The sequence below is a fragment of the Mus caroli genome, chromosome 3, assembly GCF_900094665.2.
Source record: "Mus caroli chromosome 3, CAROLI_EIJ_v1.1, whole genome shotgun sequence".
Taxonomy (NCBI): domain Eukaryota; kingdom Metazoa; phylum Chordata; class Mammalia; order Rodentia; family Muridae; genus Mus; species Mus caroli.
This window is the reverse complement of record NC_034572.1, coordinates 72,383,690-72,403,537: the sequence shown is the minus strand read 5'-3', so window position 1 is coordinate 72,403,537 and position 19,848 is coordinate 72,383,690. Positions and strand designations below refer to the sequence as shown.

General features: G+C 39.3%; 1 protein-coding gene across 2 annotated transcripts in view; it reads left to right on the top strand.

Moving 5' to 3' along the window:
* Positions 1–16,792, top strand: part of Rxfp1 (relaxin family peptide receptor 1) — a 388,551-nt gene extending 371,759 nt beyond the window's left edge. The window contains exons 13-18 of one of the 2 annotated variants that reach the window (XM_029475590.1): positions 895–966; positions 2,029–2,100; positions 6,045–6,274; positions 7,420–7,618; positions 10,022–10,182; positions 13,343–16,792. In XM_029475590.1, coding sequence (XP_029331450.1) covers positions 895–966; positions 2,029–2,100; positions 6,045–6,274; positions 7,420–7,618; positions 10,022–10,182; positions 13,343–13,644 — 1,036 coding nt within the window. In that variant the 3' untranslated portion in view covers positions 13,645–16,792. Of the gene's footprint in view, positions 1–894; positions 967–2,028; positions 2,101–6,044; positions 6,275–7,419; positions 7,831–9,963; positions 10,183–13,342 lie in introns of both variants that reach the window. The other variant, XM_021158615.2, reaches the window with a different exon arrangement.
* The last annotated feature ends 3,056 nt before the right edge of the window (positions 16,793–19,848 follow it).

Here is a 19,848-nt window from a genome sequence, read left to right as displayed (position 1 = left end):
TTTCCAATACTGCTTTTGCTATTTGGGCACCTTTGATGTCTTATATAAATTCGTAAACTTTAATATGGACTGAGTTTTCCAATGCCATGAACAAGAATATCTTTCCCTTTATTGCTGTTGATCTAGTTCATCTCCTGCTACTATAATAAAATACAGCAGCCTGCCTAATTTATAACCAATAGAATTTTATGTGGCTACCTGTTCTTGAAGTTAAGAAGTTCAAAAGTCAAGGCCAAATCTAGGAACATACAATGTCATCCTCAGCTATTCTCTGTCTCTAATAAATAAATTAGTAATTTTTTCTGATGAATACTGATTCTGAGATTGCTTTATCTATCTGTTAACCATTTGTGTGTCTTCTTTTAGGCAATATCTACTCATGTTCTTTGTCTGTTTCTTTATCAGATTATTTGTCTTTTCCTATTGCATTTAGTTCCCTATATTTTTTTAGATATTAATCCATCCTCAATGGATGCTCTGCAGGGGTAGGGATGTGGCTCAGTGGTGGAGTGCATGTTTACCACAGTGTGTGCAGAACAAAACTAGAGGAAGAGAGAGAAAAATGAGAGAGTGCCTTGCAAGTCGTTTTTCTATGCTGTAGTCTCCTCCTTTCATGGTGTGAAGAAGTTTTTGGGGTTGATGTGGTCCTCTCTGGCTCTTGCTGCTTTTACTGTTTATGTTTTGGAAATCACATCCAAAGGAAATCACTGCCAGGCCAGTTTCATGGAGGTCTTCCTCTATGGTCTCAGGGCTTACATTTAAATTTTCAATATACTTTGAGTTGTACTACATTTTTTTAGTAAATGTCTCAAATTGATTCAAAGTCAACAAATATATTCTCTTTCCCCAAACAATTTTTAGGAATGACTTATGGCTGTCTTTTTTTTAACTCAGGAATATTTCTTATAACCCAATCCAGAAAATTGAAGTAAATCAATTCGATTATCTTGCCAAACTCAAGTCTCTGTAAGTATATGCTTGTACAGTTTTACTTCAATACTAATAGCATACATGCTCTTGTATCTTTTAATTATGTTTTATTTCAAGCTCCACAAAAATATATGAGTTCTTGATGGACTATAGACATATAGAATTGCTCCTATATCATGTCAACAAACTAAAAATTAAATGATAATGAGCCTCTACATCTCTCTGTGACACCAAGATTAAGATACCAAATTGTGCACTTATGTTCTCTGAATGTATGGGGCATACTCATTGCTCCATTAGTTCTGGGTAGTTGAGATTTACTATAAGTATCTCTCCTAGCTTGTTATAATAGAACATTGCTGTAATAAAACACTGACCAAAATAAACTTGGGGAGAAAAGGGTTTATCTGGCCTATGGGTTACAATCCATCATTGAGAAAAGCCAAAGCAGGAACTCGAGGCTTGAAGCAGAAACCATGGAGGAATGCTGCTTACTGGCTTGCAAGCTATCCGACGTCAATCATTAATCAAGAAAATGCACCACAGATACGCCCACTAGCCAAAACAATGGAGGCTGTTTCCACAACTGAGATTCCCTCTTCCCAAGTGTGTCAAGATGACAACAAAGATTACCCTCAAATGCAATTTTCTAGACTATGTTAATCATGACTCCCAACACACACACACAAGCACACACACCAAAAGCTCTGTTAATGTCTAATTGTCTTTAAAAGATAAGCCTCAGTTCATCTTATCTAACTATTCTACAGTAAAATAGCTCTTTATTAGATAAAAAGTATGACTTACAAGGCATTGGAAAAATTAAAGATGTCCAGAATATAATGTATATGCACTTATTCTACAAACATTTATTGACTTGTTAGCATGCATTAGGTATTGTATCATGAACCGTGAAGATTTTTTTTAAGGATATACATGGCTACGAGCCAAGGAAGTGTCTAGAGAGGCTGAGACTGAGTATCTCACTTAGAACAATGTTAACTAAAGGCACATTGCTACATTGTCTTTCACAAAAATAATTGCTTTACTATGCTGTGGCTAACATATGTGCTTTTGACTATTACTTGGTATTTTTAGCAGCCTTGAAGGAATAGAAATTTCAAATATCCAACAAAGGATGTTTAGACCGCTCATAAATCTCTCTCACATGTAAGTAGATGTCTTCTTGTTGTTCACCTTGATTTTAATTTTTATGTCCCCATATAACATATATATATATATTAAATATAAATAAAGTATTAACAATTTCTATTACTTTATCTCTGTATGGTTAGTATTTGTGCCCCTCTTCCAGATTGTATGTTGCAATCCTAACCCCAAAGTGATGGTATTATTAAAAGGTGAAGCCTGGAAAAGCTGATTAGCTCATGAGGGCAGATCCTTCATGAAGCATCAGTATCCCTTTTAAAGAGAATTGAAAAACAGGATGGTGGCATACCACCTTTAAACCCAGCAACTGGAAAACAGAGATGGTGCATCTCTAAGTTGGGAGTCAGCCTGGTCTATAGGGAGAATTCAAAGCTACTCATGGCTTCATAGTGATACCCTGTCTCAAAACAAAAATGAATTTAAGAAAGGCTAGAGCTAGTACATCAAAGCACTGGGTTTGATGGATTCCCACAAGAGGAAAGAGACAGGGGGAGAGGGAGGAATCCTGGGTGGGGTGATAGCTCAGCTGGGGGAAATGCTATGAAAACATGAGGACCTGAGTTAACCAGCACCTCTGTGAAGGAATAGAAATTTAAAATATCCAGCAAAGGATGTTTAGACCTCTCATAAATCCTAGAACCGTGTAAGCCTAGAATCATGTGACCATGTGACCATGTGACCCTATAACCATGAGAACCTATAGCCATGTGAGCCTATAACCATGTAACCCTCTTACCGTGAATTTCACACAAAAGAGGGAAAATAAAAAAGTTAAAAGTATCAAACTTTAGGAGAGAAAAGAAGAAAAGAAGGAGGAAAAGAAGGATGGAGGGAGAAAGGGAAGGAGGGAGGATTTCTCTTGCACCATCCACTATGTGAGTTCACATAGTAAAAATGTAACAGGAAACAAGACTTCACCAGGTATCTAATATGCTGCTGCCTTGACCTTGGACTTCCCAGCATGGGGAAGTGAGAAATAAATGTTAATTGTTTAAATTCCAAGGCTATGGGAAGGGGCTGGAGAGATGGCTCAGCGGTTAAGAGCACTGAGTACTCTTCTGAGGGTCCTGAGTTCAAATCCCAGCAACCACATGGTGGTTCACAACCATCTGTAATGGGATTCGATGCCTTCTTCTGGTGTGTCTGAAGACAGCTACCCTGTACTCATATACATAAAATAAATAAATCTTAAAAAAAAAAAAGAAATTAAAGAAAACCAAGGCTATGGGATTTTCCAGCAGCCTAGATAGTCTCAGACATCAATATTCCATAGTTAAATGCTTAAAGTTTGACATTAACTTGACAGATTTTAGTTTTCCACACTCTGATAAATTTTTATGGGAAAAAGTTCAAATACCAAGAAACACAAATGTAAGAAGGGCCAACTGAGTCATACAGAGCACACACATCTCTGGTACCTGGCACAGATGCTGATATTTACCCAGCAAGCTAGTGATGGGTACACTTTGTGTAAGTACCACCAGATGAGGACATAAGAATGTATATAAAAGAATTACAAAGAGGCTGGAGAGGTGGCTCAACAGGTCAAAGTGCCTGAGTTCAGATTCCTGGTACCCAAGTAAAACACAAAACAAGGAGCATGTGTGTGTGTGTGTGTGTGTGTGTGTGTGTGTGTGTGTGTGTGTGTGTGATCTCAGCATTCCTCCAGTGAGCTGGGACACAGGGACAGGACAGTCCAACTGGAAGCTTGGGAGCCACATAACCTGGAATGTGAAGTACAGACACAAACAAGAGAAGGTCTGCCTCGAAACCAAGGTAGAAAGTCAGGATCAACACCTGAAGCTATTCTCTGACCTACACATCCATGCATGGAACACACGAGTCAGGTATATACACACATCTCACACAACACAATACAACACACACATTAATTTGTAGCAATTATTTATTGTTTTAAAACATGCATTTATATATCATATAAATGTATAATATATATGATATGTAATGTACAAACATGTTTTTAATAGATATAAATAATTGCTACAAATTAATGAAGATGGGAGAACCCATCCTCAGGGAAAATTTGTCCCTAATATCAGAGTATGGTTGAAGAAAGTATGTGGATGAAATGATAACCTTTGTGAATTCTATATGTTGTGTCTGGTTTTGCATTGGTCATATATATCTTATACATATTTTGAGTTGAGTTGCTATCATACCAAGTGCTAGACTGTTCTTCACATTGTGGTAATTTTCAATACTTTAGAACTGTCTTATCAACCATTCTGTAATCTTCCTTGTGCTGTAAGTCTAACACAGGGCATTGTTTCTATTTCCCAAGATTCCTCAGAGACAAAGCTTTCATAATCTTTTTTGCTTGCTAACAACAAAGCAGTCTGGCCAATAAGAGTTTATTGCAAGAAACTAGTGCAGCTCACAGAATCTAGAAATAAGTAAAAGGAAGAGCCAGACGTGGGCAGGAATCGTGAGAACAAGAGTTGAACAGTGGTCTTAGCCAAGCCCTGCTGAAATAAGCCATTTGCATGCCATCAAGACTCAGGAGTCCTCTTAGGGTATTTGCCTACCCTGAGCTAGGGAAGGCTTCTACTGAACACCCACCAAGATTCCTGTGGCTGGAGGATGGCTTCCCTCAAAAGAGATAAAGACATTATTGCTAAAAGATGAGTCTATGTTGGGCAGCTTAACTAGCAAACAAGTACCCACTGAGGTTCTGTTGATGAAAGTGGTTCAGCTTCAGACGCTTAAACAAGAAGAAACAGCACACCCATCCTTATATTCTGTTCCACCCCATCATAGCTCATAGAGAACTGCAGACAACCAGATGGACATAGCAGCAACTGCCCTGCCCATGTGCAAGGCACACAATGACTTCCACCTTGTATCATTTATTACTGCAGCTGTTGACGCTATAAAGATCATTTCTGTTTTGCCACCACTCTTTGCCTGTAAGACAGACTGACACAGTCTGAATTCCAATCTCTACTATCACTAGAAAATTTCCTGTCCAACAATTCTCCTCCACTGAAGGCTTAATCTCCTATTACGATATTGCTAGCACTGATCTCATGGAGTTCATTAGAGAACTTATTTCTGGTATCTAAAACACACCCAGGAAGTGGTGTTCCTATTGCTGCTGACATAAGAGCAATTCTTGTTTATTCAGGTGATGTCTTTATCCTAGCAGGTATCTCTCTATAGATGAAAAAATTCAATCAACATGCAATTCTTCATCGTGTTTCAAAATCTAGTGTGAATGGTGGATGTGGTTAGCAGTTATAGATAATAACTTAATGTAATGTTGTATTATAACTTTTGTAACTGAAAAGCCATGGAGCAGCAAATAGAAAGAATTTAGTTTTCCCCCTAAGAGCTAAGCAGTAAGTAAGATCAGCTATGGCAAAGCTATGAGCTTCATGACCAAGCGTTTATACCGGCTCTAGCCTTTAACACAGTTGTCACATTGTGGTGACCCCTAGCCATAAAATTATCTTCAGAACTACTTCATAACTGTATTACTGCTACTGTTATGAACTGTCATGTAAATATCTGTATTTTATGATGTCTTAGGTGACCCCTGTGAAAGGGTCATTCAACTCTCAAAGGGGTCGTGACCCACAGTTTGAGAACCACTGAATTCTGGAAACAGCTATTGAAGGCTTCTTTGGATAAATCCCTTCTCCTGTTCACTAGCTAATCAGTTATGCATATGTTAAGATATGTCTAGCATGCATTCGTCATGCCTGCTTGTAGTTCTTACCTACACATGCTTTTACTATAAAGTCAAGTGATTGATTAAGAGTTAAATTTTGAACTTCAGAATTATGAGAGATTGGTAAGGAAATATTTTCTATTCCACTGAATCCTATATGAATACATTTTCTACCAAGAAATGCTGAAAACATATGTCAATGATGACATTAAGTTAAATATATGTTATAATTTTTTCTCCCCTTTGTAACCAGCTATTTTAAGAAATTTCAGTACTGTGGATATGCACCACATGTGCGCAGCTGTAAGCCCAACACGGATGGGATTTCATCTCTAGAGAACCTCTTGGCAAGCATCATCCAGAGAGTCTTTGTCTGGGTTGTATCTGCCATTACCTGCTTTGGAAACATTTTTGTTATTTGTATGCGACCATACATCAGATCTGAGAACAAGCTGCATGCCATGTCCATCATTTCTCTCTGCTGTGAGTATTTCCTGGATAAAGAAGAACAAGGCTTGAAATCGTTGCTGCTAGAAAATAAATTCTGTGGGGCTGGAGCACACACTTCCAGAGGACCCAAGCTGGGTCATTTTTAAGGTCTCTGAACAACTGGAATAATTTTCACTCACAGCTTAAAATATGTAAATATGTAAATATCTCCAAGTGGGATTGATTTTATTTTTAATTTTTTAAAACGTGATTTTTAAAGTATTACATTAAATGAGGACTACAAAGAAAAACAAACAAAACAAAAAAATCAGACTTCAGGATGTTACAGCCTGGGTCCCAGAGCTGAGGATGTACCTGCAGCCCCTCGAGTAAGTAAGCCCTCCATACAATGCCCACCATTGTGTGAGTGGCCACATTTACTATCACAGACCCTGTGCAAAGTCTGACTTCTAACTTATTTTCTCTGCAAGCTATGTGAGAAACAAAATTCACAAAATGTTTACAATTCTGTATGGTTAGCTACAAAATTCGGAGTCAAGTTCAATTTTCCCATGCAAAGCTGAAGGATAACTACACTGTTAAAAAAAATGGAGTCAACGCTCACATTGGAGAAAAATTAGTTTTTTCCAATGGAGTCACATTTGGGTTTATTAACTACACTTGAGGCCAGGCCCCTGAGGGAGTATTTGGTCAACACAAGCAAAGTCAATGGTCTTTTTGTAGACTTTGGTCTCATATTGCTTTGTTTTGGCTTTTTTTCTTTATTGCTCTTTTGCTTATATTTTTTGGGTTGCTTTTTAGTTCTGTGTGTATTTCTTGGGTTTTTTTTGTTATTTAAAAGAGAAAGAAAGGGTATGGAGTTGGATAGATAGCGAGTTAGGATCTGGGAGGAGTTAGGGGCAGAGAAAGCATAATTAGAATCTATGGTATGATTTCTTTTTCAATTAAAAAATGGATTTCAGGAGGCTGGAGAGTTGACTCAGAGGATAAGGACTCTGGCTGCTCTTCCTTATTCATGCTCAGAAAGCACTCTACTGCCAAGCTGTCTAACCAACCTATGAATTCTTAAGAGAATAAAATGTCTTGGCAATATTGAGAAGAGGGTCATTTAAAATGTTTTGTGTAAAGATATGCATACTATCTGTTTCTCTGAACCTATAACTTTTGGACCCTTGTAGGTGCTGACTGCCTAATGGGGGTGTATCTATTTGTGATTGGTGCCTTTGACCTCAAGTTTCGGGGAGAGTACAATAAGCACGCACAGCCGTGGATGGAGAGTGTTCATTGTCAGTTCATGGGGTCGTTGGCCATTCTGTCCACAGAAGTATCCGTTTTACTTTTAACATTTCTGACGTTGGAAAAGTACATCTGCATTGTGTATCCTTTTCGGTGTTTAAGGCCTCGAAAATGCAGAACAATCACGGTTCTGATTTTCATTTGGATTATTGGGTTTATAGTGGCTTTTGCTCCACTTGGCAATAAGGAATTTTTCAAAAACTACTATGGCACCAATGGAGTATGCTTTCCTCTTCATTCAGAAGACACGGGAAGTACTGGAGCCCAGATTTATTCAGTGGTAATTTTTCTTGGTAAGAAATCCTGCATTGCAAGCCTTCCTGGGTCCCAGCTCTTGCTAGGATATCTCGCAGTATGAAACTCATTTATGACTTCCATTGCTTACAAACTTCTGCCCTTCTAACCCAATGTTTATCAGCTTTCTAATGCTATGACCCTTAATACATTTCCTCATGTGTGGTGACCCCAACCATAGAATTACTTTCATTGCTACTTCATAACTATAATTTTGCTGCTATTATAGCTCATAATGTATATATCTGTGTTTTCTGACGGGTCTTAGGAGAGCCCTGTGAAAGGGAGATTTAATCTCAAAGGGGTAGGGTTTAGTGACTTCTCCAGAGGATTTCATAGATAAATGTGGTTTTGTTGGGGGATGTTTTTCTTTCTGCATCTATTCTGACTGGAAAGTTTTGCTGGCTATAGTAATCTGAAACGGCATTTGTGTTTGTCTCTTAGAGTTTGTAAAACATCCATTTAGCCTCTTCTGACTGTCAGTCTCCACTGAGAGAAATCAGGGGTTATTCCAGTAGGTTTGCTTTTATATGTTAGGTGGTTTCCTTTATTGTTTTGACTATGTGTCATAGGGAATTTCTTTTCTGGTTCAGTCTATTTGGTATTCTGTATGCTTCTTGTACCTTGATAGGCCCTTCCTTCTTAAGGTTAGGGAAATTTCCTTCTATGGTTTTGTTGAGAACATTTTCTGTGTCTTTGGCCTGGGTTTCTTCTCCTTCCTCTATTCCTACCAGTCATTGATTTGGTCTTTTCATGATGTCCCAGATTTCCTGTTTTGTGCATGGATTTTTTAGAGTTTACATTTTCTTTGATCAGGGTACCCATTTCTTCTATTTCTTGTATTGAATGCCCTAAATTTCCTCTTCATGTCTTCTATTCTGTTGAACATTTACTTCTGAGGTTTTTGTTTGACTTCCTAAAATTTTCATTTCCAGTTTTACCTGAGTTTTGGTTTTCTTCAGTGATTCTATTGCTACTTCATGTCTTGAATCATTTTAATCATTTCATTCTACTGTTAGTTAGTGTTCTCAAAAACTGATTAGTAGACTTATTCATATCCTCTTTGAGGTCCTTGAATATATTCATAATAGCTGTTTTGAAATCATTGTTTTTGCAGCACCTGTATTGCCTTCTTTTGTTTTAAGAGCGTACCGCAGTGGGGTTACTGAATTCTGGAGAAACATTGTCTCGGCTGCTAATGACTGTGGGGTTGTGTTTGCGATGGCATTTAGGCATCGGGGTTTGGGATCATTGTGATTCTATGCATTGATATCAGGTCTTGTCCTTGTTGGCTGAGTGTTCCACTCCTCAGTTTCTGTTGCCCTCTCTGGATCTTAGAAGAGTGTAGTGGCTATGGGTTGCCTGGTAAGGAGTGCTTTTGATTCCCTGCATGGTGTGGCCACTGGGAGTCCCAGGCTGAATGTGTTTCTAGGTTTTGGGAGCTAACATGAAGGAACAGGGATAGACTGTAAGGAAGATGGAGCTGAAAGGAACTAGAGGAAGGAGGAAAGCTGGGTCTGCTGTGAGGCTTTTTAGAGTTTCCAGAGAGTGGAGTCAAAGAAGAACAGGCAGGGAAGAAGGCATATGGTCTGCTACTGGGCTAGGGATAAGACTAGGGAACTGGAATCAAAAGACAGGAAGGAGAGTAAAGATTGCCTATTTGATTCTCACTGACCAGCATGTGCCTAGGTAGAGAGCGCCTCTGGGTGTTGGTGGCTGACACAAAAGACATGGGGTGAGAGAGCAAGCCTGGGTCCAGACGAGCTGCAGAACCCCCAGCAAATGGAGGCAGAGAGGAAAGACAGAGAGAGACCCTTTGAGACAATATTGGAGGTAGTGCTGGAGATGAGACTGTGTAATTGGAAATGGAGGCCAGGAAAGAGATCTGGTACACATTTATAATCTGAGGCAGGAGGACTGTATTGTGGTGTCCAGCCTAGGCTACCTAATCAAGTTGAAGGCTCATCTGAACTCCACAGTAAGGCCTTGTCACAAAGTAAACAAGTGAATAAATAAATACCACTTTATTGGTTCTGTGGCCTTAATAGTAACATCTAAAGCCATTTTTTTAAATCTGTTTGTCTTAAGAGAATGCTAACATACACTACTAATGTTCTTCATGGTCTAAACAGGTATTAACCTGGTGGCATTTATCATCATTGTGTTCTCCTATGGAAGCATGTTTTACAGTGTTCATCAAAGCACCGTAACAGTAACCGAAATACAGAAGCAAGTGAAGAAGGAGATGGTTCTCGCCAAACGCTTTTTCTTTATCGTTTTTACCGATGCGCTGTGCTGGATTCCCATCTTTATACTGAAATTTCTTTCGCTGCTTCAGGTGGAAATACCAGGTACAATCTTTCCCTGGAGAGAATAAATCTGTGCAGAGCTATTCTTTTTAAAAAGACAATTACTACCCTTAAACATCAACTCGTTTCAAGAATTATTAGTCAGCGTAGTGTGGGCTCTGGCTCCATTGTTGGTGAAGTGCTTACTGAGAGGAACTGCTCAGTTCTTTCCATAAATGCCTAGTACCACAGTTCTTAGGAAAACAAACTATATCATGAAAACAAAATGACCAAAACAAATGGTATACATTGCTTAAATTGGCTGCCTGCTTAAAACGACCACAAAACAACAATAACAACAATAATTATCCAATCATGAATTTATTTACTTTTTAGACTTTGAGAAATGTTTCTCCCTACAATACATATGCTAGAGGACACTGCACCAGATGGTGACATAATAGATAACAACACGGCATTGTAAAATAATATACATCACATTTATCACAATGGCTGTTACTTTGAGTGACATAACGTGAATATGTTGGTGAGGAGGAAAAATTTGACACCTTGTACATTGCTAGTAGGATTTGAGCATGGGATGGCTACTGTAGAAGAATATGCTAGAGATTGCAAAATATTAGCTATAGAGTTGCCATACAATCCAGCCATTCCACTTCTGGGTAAATACAGAAGGAAATTGAAAGCCAGAACTAAAGTAGATATCAGCACACCTATGTTGACAGCGGCATTCATTGGCAGAAGCAGTATAGTGTCTACAGATGGATGGGCAAATAAACCAAAGCAAACTGGTACATGGATCATAGAGTGTCTACTGATGGACAAACGAAATGTAGCAAGCATATACATGGGTCATTCTTCGGGTTTATAAAAAACGAAAGCGCTTTTTAAAATTTCTTACATTTATTTACTTTGTGTGTGTGTGTGTGTACACCTGCAGAAGTCAGGGGACAATCTGCTGAAATCAATTCTCCCCTTTCACCATGTGTATTCTGAGTATCACACTCAGGTTGTCAGACTTGGTAGCAAGAACCTTTACCCACTGAGCCTTCTCATCAGCCCTTAGAAGGAAATTCTGGCATGTACTGTATTAGACATGAATCTTGAAGGTATTGTGTGGAGCAAAGAGCCCTGACAGGAAATCCATGTTTTATGATTGGTCTTACATGAGACTCCTGGAACAGTCAAATTCATAGACTGAACATAGACTAGTGGTTGCTAGAGGATGGAAAGGGGAGAGTGGGAGACATCGTTTAACAAGTACAGTTTCCTTTGGGAAGATGAGAACATTCTGAGACCAGGGTGGTGAGAGATGCTAACAATGTAGATGTACTCAGCACCACAGAACTACGCTTTGAAAGGTTAATGAGCAAAGTTTATGTCATGCATATTTATCAAAAAATATACAAGTATCCCTACTGACTGCATATGCAATCCAGTGTATATTCACATTTTGACATCTACATATGCACAATTTAGTTTGTTCAAATGGGTGATGATAATAGAATCTGACAATTTATGAAGAATAAGAGGGACAATAGTATCATGACAAGAACCTGAGCATTTGGTAGTTAGATATAGATATAGATATAGATATAGATATAGATATAGATATAGATATAGATATAGATATAGATATATATGCTAAGGTGATTTGTAAGATAGGTTTAGGAAGTTGCAGAGATGGCTCAGTAGTTGAAAGTATTAGCTCTCCTTCCAGGGAACAAAAGTTCAGTTCCCAGTGCCCACATGAGGACCCTTACAGCCAACTGCAACCCCAGTTCCTGAGTATCTGACTCCCTTCTCTGACCTCCTTGGATACCCACACATATGTGGCACATACACAGACAGGCAGACAGACAAAAAAAAAAATCAAAATTATTCTTCCAAAAATGATGGATTTAAATGTTTGGGGATTATGTTTTTGTAATGCTTTGCTTTGTGCTTTGGGTTGTTCATTTGTGGTACTAGGGGTTGGACCTAGGGCCTCATAACACTAGGCAAGTATTCTACCGCCCAACTATATCTCTACATCTTTCTCCCCACTATGTTGAGGCATAGTTGTGTTAAGTTGCTCCATGTACTTTTCTCAGCCTCTATGGGGGGGGGGGGCAGTATTTAAGACAGGAGTTTCTCCATGTAACTTTGGCAGTCCTGGAACTGACTATATAGATCAGGAAGGCCTTGTACTCACAGAGATCTGCCTGCCTCTGCCTCAAGTGCTGAGATTAAAGATGTGCACCATCACACCTGACTTGTCTCAGGCTCTTAGTGGTTGGGTCTTTAGGCCTGTATTGCTAATCTACTCAACAATATTTCACTGAAATAAATATTTGGTCAAAAGCCTCAATATATTGCAAAGATGGCTCAGTCTACAAGATGTTTGCCACACAAGCAGGAGTCAGGTTCCCTAGCAACCACAAGCAAAGCAAAGTGTGCCGTAGCACATCTATAACCCCAGCCCTGGGAGGGGACAGAGATGGGAGAATCCCAGGAATCCCTGGCCAGCCAGCCTAGCCCATTTGGCGAGTTCTAGGTTCACTGAGAAGTCCTGTTTCAAAAAGAGTAATGTGGAGAAAAATGGGGGGAAAAACTAGCATTGACCTCTGGCCACATGCATGAACACACATGAACACACATGTGCATGCACACATGTACACACACGCATGTACATGCACACACACACACTTGTGCAAGACTTAAAATATGTGCCTACTTTTAAAATAAACAGGTCTGGGAGCCAATTGGGTGCTCATCTGGCACATACAATGCACTCCGTTCAATCCCTAGCTGTGCCATAAAGGAAAAGAGAAGGAAGTCAAATACATAACAAACAAGAAATTCATTCAAGATAAATCTACATGTTCTGAGAAATACTGCATGTATCTTCTATTGGTTAAAACATTTGCGAATGATGATAAATGCTAAACAGTGTGGTTGGTCTTTAAATAGACTCATAATGCTATGTCATAACTGCATAAATGCCCCCAGTAGTGTTCTTTTGTTGGCACTCTGATGTATTCAGAGAAAGCCTCCAGAGCACTGGCATTCCCTTAAACACTGACACTACAGAAAGACATCCTGTAAATAACTTGGTGTTTAATCATATCAAATGAAAGAAAAGGGAGGCTGAAGACGGAGGATGCAAGATATGCCTTACAACCCCCAATCGTCACTCAGCTGTTTCATCTTTCTCTTCCAGATTCTATTACCTCTTGGGTGGTGATTTTTATTCTGCCTATCAACAGTGCTTTGAACCCAATTATCTACACGTTGACCACTAGACCTTTCAAGGAAATGATCCATCAACTCTGGCACAACTACAGACAAAGAAGGTCTGTTGACAGGAAAGGGTCTCAGAAAGCATATGCTCCGTCATTCATCTGGGTGGAAATGTGGCCTTCGCAGGAGATGTCCACGGGGTTCATGAAGCCAGGCGCTTTCACAGACCCCTGTGATCTGTCACTAGTTTCTCAATCATCTAGACTCAATTCTTATTCGTAACTGGATCTTATTCTCAAGAATACTGTGAAGTGCTTCTAGAGGGATTTGCCAATATGAAGGGATATGCGGATATCTAAGACAAGTTAGCTTAGAGTGGCCCAAGGTAGGGACAGGTAGCTGGTGTTCATACAGAGAGAAGTAATTATGCTGACAATGTGTGTGTGTATTATTACATATTTGCATAGCGGATGAAGGAAATCTATTTCAAGCATGCATTTATGCACACTGCATGGAGGTAAAGTGCTGAGCACACAACATAGAGCCTTTTTAATCTATATAGTGTTCAACTATTAACAGCACAAACTACCCACAGCTCCTAGACTTCTGTTGTGCAGATCAGCAAACATAAGACCCACAGATACTTTTAAACTAAGTTCTAAAGTGTTATGATACTCAAAGATAACAGCATCAGATAAAATGTTTGGGGTCAGCGAGATGATCAGTGGAGAAAGGTGATTACTATATAAGAATGGTGACCTGAGCTCAATATCTGGAACCCATGGAAGGGTAGAAGGAGAAAATAGACTCTGGAAAACTGTCCTCTGACCTCCACTTGTGCACCATGGCATGTGTGTGCACACATACACATCTCACACACACACACACAATTTTAAATGTGATTGTTTGCAAAATAGAAACATTGCTGCTTAATGAATCCTTTGCATTCTTCATTGAGTCACCACACTTGAGAGTCAACACATTTATTAAAAGGAGACTTTGTTGCTAGATGTCATGGACAGACCTGTAGTCCTAACATGGGAGAGGAAAAAGCAGAAGGGTCACAAGTTTGAGGCCAGCCTCAGCCACATCGAAAAATCCTGGCTCTCACATGTAAAAGCAGATCTTACGATAGCGTTCAATTGCTAAAGTACTTGTGCGCACACAACCAACTGAGTCTGAATTCCTAGTACGACCATTAAAAAGCCAGCTATGGTAGAACATACTTTTAATACCCGTGCTGAGGAAGTAGAGACTGGAGGACCCTGAAGGCTTGTTGCCCAGCTACTGAGGAAGACACCTACTGCCAGCCTCTGACTACCACACACATGTATTACTCATGCCCAGACACACACACACACACACACACACACACACACACACACACACACAGAAGGGAGGCAAGCTTTGTTATAAACCCAGAACCAGCATTTGTTCTGTCACTCCATATTGAGTTCTCCAGTGGCTTCGCTCTAAGTTGGTGCCATCATGAGGAAACAGAACAGGACAGTAGGTAGAATATTGCAAAGGGGTAAGCCAGAGAAGCAGGACTGATGGCATTTAGATCAATGAAATCCAATTCAGAAATAAGCCTTCATGTTTCAATTGATTGTTTAAAGGGTTACAAGACACATGTAACCTAACAAAATTAAATCAAGAAGATATAAACAACTTATATCCACAACCTGCAAACAAAACTTTAAGAAAAGCTAACACTAGTGCTACTCACACTGTTCCTCAGATGAAAATCCAAGGAACACTAGCAAACATACTCTACGAACCCAGCACAGCCCTGATCAAAACCTTAGGGGAAAAAAAAAAAAAAACAATAAAAGAACAAAACTATAGATCAATTCCTTGATCATAAATGTAATGATTCTCAATAAACATCAATGAATCAAAGTCAGGAACAGATGACAGATTGGGACGATTGCACACCAGGACTAAGTTTGTTTTATCCAGGTAGGTAACTTTGTTAATCCATTTCACAAATAAACAAATCTAATATAACACATAGGGTAGATATCATGTGATTATTTCAACACACACATAACACCTTTGAAAAAATTTGACAACCTTCATAATAAAAGCCCCATGGAAACTAAGAATAGAAGGAGCCAAAGCTAGCCTAATAAAGGCCATATAAAACAAAGCTGCAAGTAACTGAACTAAATGGGAAATGGCATCACCTCTAACACAGGGAATGAGATAAGAGAGTCTGATGGAGACCTGGGCAGCATCATGGCCAGCAGGTAAACCATCCACATAAGGTGAAGAATGAGACTCAAATCAGCACCAATTTTGCAGGTGCTGGCCCTAAACTTCCAGAACCTGACCTTGGAGTTTATTTTTCTTACACATTTAAGCACCGTAAATTTTAGGGAAAGGTTTCCATGTAACAGTTATCACAATGAAACTCCCTATAGAAGTAGCAAAGCATTTATGATCTTTACAATATGAATTTGATTGGCTGATAAACAGTGCTCAGGGCCTAAGGAGGAAGGATTTGTAATAATGATCGATTATTGATGGAGGACACAAAGGACTTTGAGCCTCTTTTGTAAGTTGGGTTCTACTCACTGAGAGACAAGGCTCAGGATTAGGGCCTCCACAATGCTCAGGGTTTGGCAGGGGTGGGAGGATTCAGGAAGGCTGGCTCCACAGCCCAGCAAAACGATCACCGGGTTGTCGAACAACACCCATCCCAGCTTCCTAGGCGACCAGTGTCAGTTATTTTCTTCCTTTGAAGAAAACAGGCTCGCATGTTTAATACATCTGGTTCCTCAAACACTTTGTCCTGTGCCTATGTTCCTGTTTCTATGCCGTGCCTCCTACAAGTGCCCACTTACATAATTCTTATTCAGTATATCTTTCAAAGTGTTAGCTTGAAAAAAACAAAAACAAAAAGAAATTTAAAAAATCGCCATAAATATGATGGAGAAGTTAATATATCCCTATTGTAGACAACTCAAAGCTGCATTTAAAAGACCCTAAAGATTCCATTAGAAAGTTCACGGACCTCAACATTTTCCCTATAGTGTTACTCAAAATATAATCCATACACCATGTGACCTAGCTAGTCAACTCATGGGCATACACCCAAAGTACTCAGTGTTAACATAACCCAGAGATACTGGTATATCCATACTTATTGTAACGTTCACCAAAAGACAGGAAAAAGGGAACAGCCTAGACATTCATTGAAAGAAAAGGAGACTTTACATATTTACAAAATATTCAGTAGCTTCCCTATATCTCTGTAAGAAACCTCATTTGAAGTAAGTTCATCATGTGTACATAGAAACACTACTGATTTTTGTGTTTATTTTGCATCCTATTTTTTAACATTGAAATCTCCAGTTACATGAATCTTCCTGAAAATGTCTTCTTTTTTTCCTGCTCGGTGGCTGAATAAAAGTTTCATTATGTATATGTTAAATGAAATAATTCAGACTCAAAAGATAAATTCTAAGTTCGTTCTCTCACTCTCTTTCTCGTGTGTGTGTGTGTGTGTGCGTGTGTGTGTGAGGGAGAGAGAGAGGGGGAGAGAGAGCATGCAAATGTAAGTGAAATGAAACTACAAAGGGGACCATGAAGGGAAGAAGTACTAAGAGGTACTGAGAAAGATGGGGAGGGGAGTCGGGGAAGAGGGTAGTATTCACGTGGAGGAGTCAAAGTCGCAAAGGCTGGCAGGGTGGGAGGTGAGAACACAGTGCACACATGCATGAAAATGCCATCTAAAGTCATTATTTTGTGTTAACCTAAAAGTAACTTCCAAAGTTCTTAGAAGGAAACACAGGGATAATTCCTTGAGATATGGGATTTGGTAATGGATTCCTAGCGCTGAAAAACTGAGAACAACAAAAGGGGGAAAACTGCTTCGTCTAAGTTCAAACCTTAGGCATCGAAAAGGTTGGGAGAGCTCTTGCTACTTTTCCTGGAAATCCAGATTCTGTCTCCAGTACTCTCATTGGTCAGCTTACAACAACCTGTAACCCTAGCTCCAGAGGACCTGACACCCTCTTGTGATTTCTTGGGACACCACACTCATAGGCATAAACCCATACTCAGATGTGTACTTATGCAAAAATGACAATCACTGTAGGAAAATTTGGCCTTTCCACAAAAAGAAAATTTAGAATAAAATTATTATATGACATATTTCACTGCAAGACACAAACCCAAAGGAATTAAAAATAGGACTCAGACAAGTACTTTCATGTATTATTTCTTGCAGTATTTTTTATAAGAGCCAGAATATGGAAAGCCAAGTATCAACAACTGAAGAATGGGAAAACAAACTGTGGAACATATCCATTTCCTGCCATTGAAAGAAATGAGGTTGTGATCAATGCTATAGCATGAAGACATAATGGAAGCCAGGGATCAAAGGACAAACACTAAGTGGTCTCACTTACATAGCGTGGCAAGAATAAGTAGATTCTTAGAGATGGACAGTAACGTAGAGATCACTCCTTGTAGGGGTAGCAGTGAAACTGAATGTATCTTCCTGGGTTCACGTAATCTAAATTGCACGTGAGAATGGGACTTGGACATTACAGTAAAAGCCAGCGGATTGTACACTTTAGATGGGTGGATTTTACAGTATATAATTATAATCTCAACAGTTTTAATTTCAATAAAAAGAAGAAACTTGTTGGTTTAGGCCCTCAGCTTTATAAAGAGTTTCATGTTCTTTCTGCATAATTTTTACTCCAAAGAGATATGGCTGTCATAGAAAGGTGGCTTTGCCTTGTTTAAACAGCCAGTACATCAGACGTAACTTGTTAACTAGTTATTTTCTAGTCAATTAGACTTGAGAAAGGGAGAGAGAAAGGGTTCAAGACAGACACACACCATGTAGGATTTTCCTTTAGGCAGCCACAATGCCACAGCAGATGGTACAGCCTGAGTCTGAAGCAGGAAGCCTCATTCTCGTCAGCCAAAGCAAAGTATCTACTCTTAAAGGTTTCAGAGGGAAGGGAGGTCTTGCACCACTACACAGCACGCTTATCGAATACATGACAGAGGCAGAAAGCGGGTATATGACAGCAGTCATTCAGTCTCTGTGTAGGGAAGTCACATGTCATATGTCAGCCATTTCTGGCTATGTGGCAACTTCAAGGTCAGTCTAGCCTACATTAAAAGACAGTGTCTCAAAAACAAAATACCTGTAAGTATGGGAAATGTCAAAACACAAATTAAGGGCCCAGGGAGTGCCTGCTTAGCACACACAAGGCCCTGGGCTCAGTCCTAGGCAGGGTTTGAAGTAGCAGAGGATACAAATCAACAACTATTTAATACTATTTAATCAAAAATTAACAAAAAAAGTAATACTTCTGAGTGGCTATGTTGAGAAAAACAAGGGGATGGGTATAAGAGGTAGCCATGTAAAGTTCCAGTGAGTCTAACACTTAGGGTGAGGGGACACCTGAAAAATAAAACTATAAACTTAATTAACCCTGCATGGGAATACACAAGAATTCTTTAAATCATTGGCCTTTTCCCTATGGTTTAACTATCTCATAAAGTTTTAAATAATGAGTCTAAAGAATCAGAAATTTACTTGTAATATTTATTTTTATACATTTTCAAATTGCATTTTCAGAATATATAAGTATTTCTCTTATACAGAAATAAGCATCCTTTGGTATAGAAATCACACTGTATGTGTTGTGTGAGCTTAATTTAAAGAAAAAAAAAGTCACTATGACTTTGTCAAAACTAGTCTTCGTCCATCCATTTGTCCCTATCATAGCTCCCCAGTGAGACTTCAGAATAGAGTTCTATTCACATCAACATATCTACACAGACATCACATCAATACTTCAAGGTCTTGTGCATCAAGGTAGTACATGGCTTGAAGACTGATGGCACTAATACAGAAAACCCAGTACAGATAAGGTGGTACCGTAACACTATCCTCGTCTGACAGGAAACCAACATTAGGATTCTGTAAATAACTTGCAAAACTCCACTAAGCAGTAGCTAGCATACAGCCATAAATTAGATAAGGTATTTCAAACACAGCAACTGAACATATATAGAACACCAACAACAAGAGAAATATTAACTATGGAAGCAGTTAACTATAAAAATAGAAAAACGTGTATTATTCTATAAAAGTTTTCATTTTATGAAGTAAAAGCTTTTTAAAAATGGACTCGTAGAATGAGAAAAAATATATATTTGGGGGGGGGGGGGGGGGGGGGGGGGGGTTCAAGACAGGGTTTCTCTGTGTAGTCCTGGCTGTCCTGGAACTCACTCTGTAGACCAGGCTGGCCTTGCACTCAGAAATCCGCCTGCCTCTGCCTCCCAAGTGCTGGGACTAAAGGCATGAGCCACCAACACCCGGCGAAAAAATATATTTTAAGATCATCATCAAAATTCAAAACTGAGCCGGGCGTGGTGGCGCACGCCTTTAATCCCAGCACTCGGGAGGCAGAGGCAGGCGGATTTCTGAGTTCGAGGCCAGCCTGGTCTACA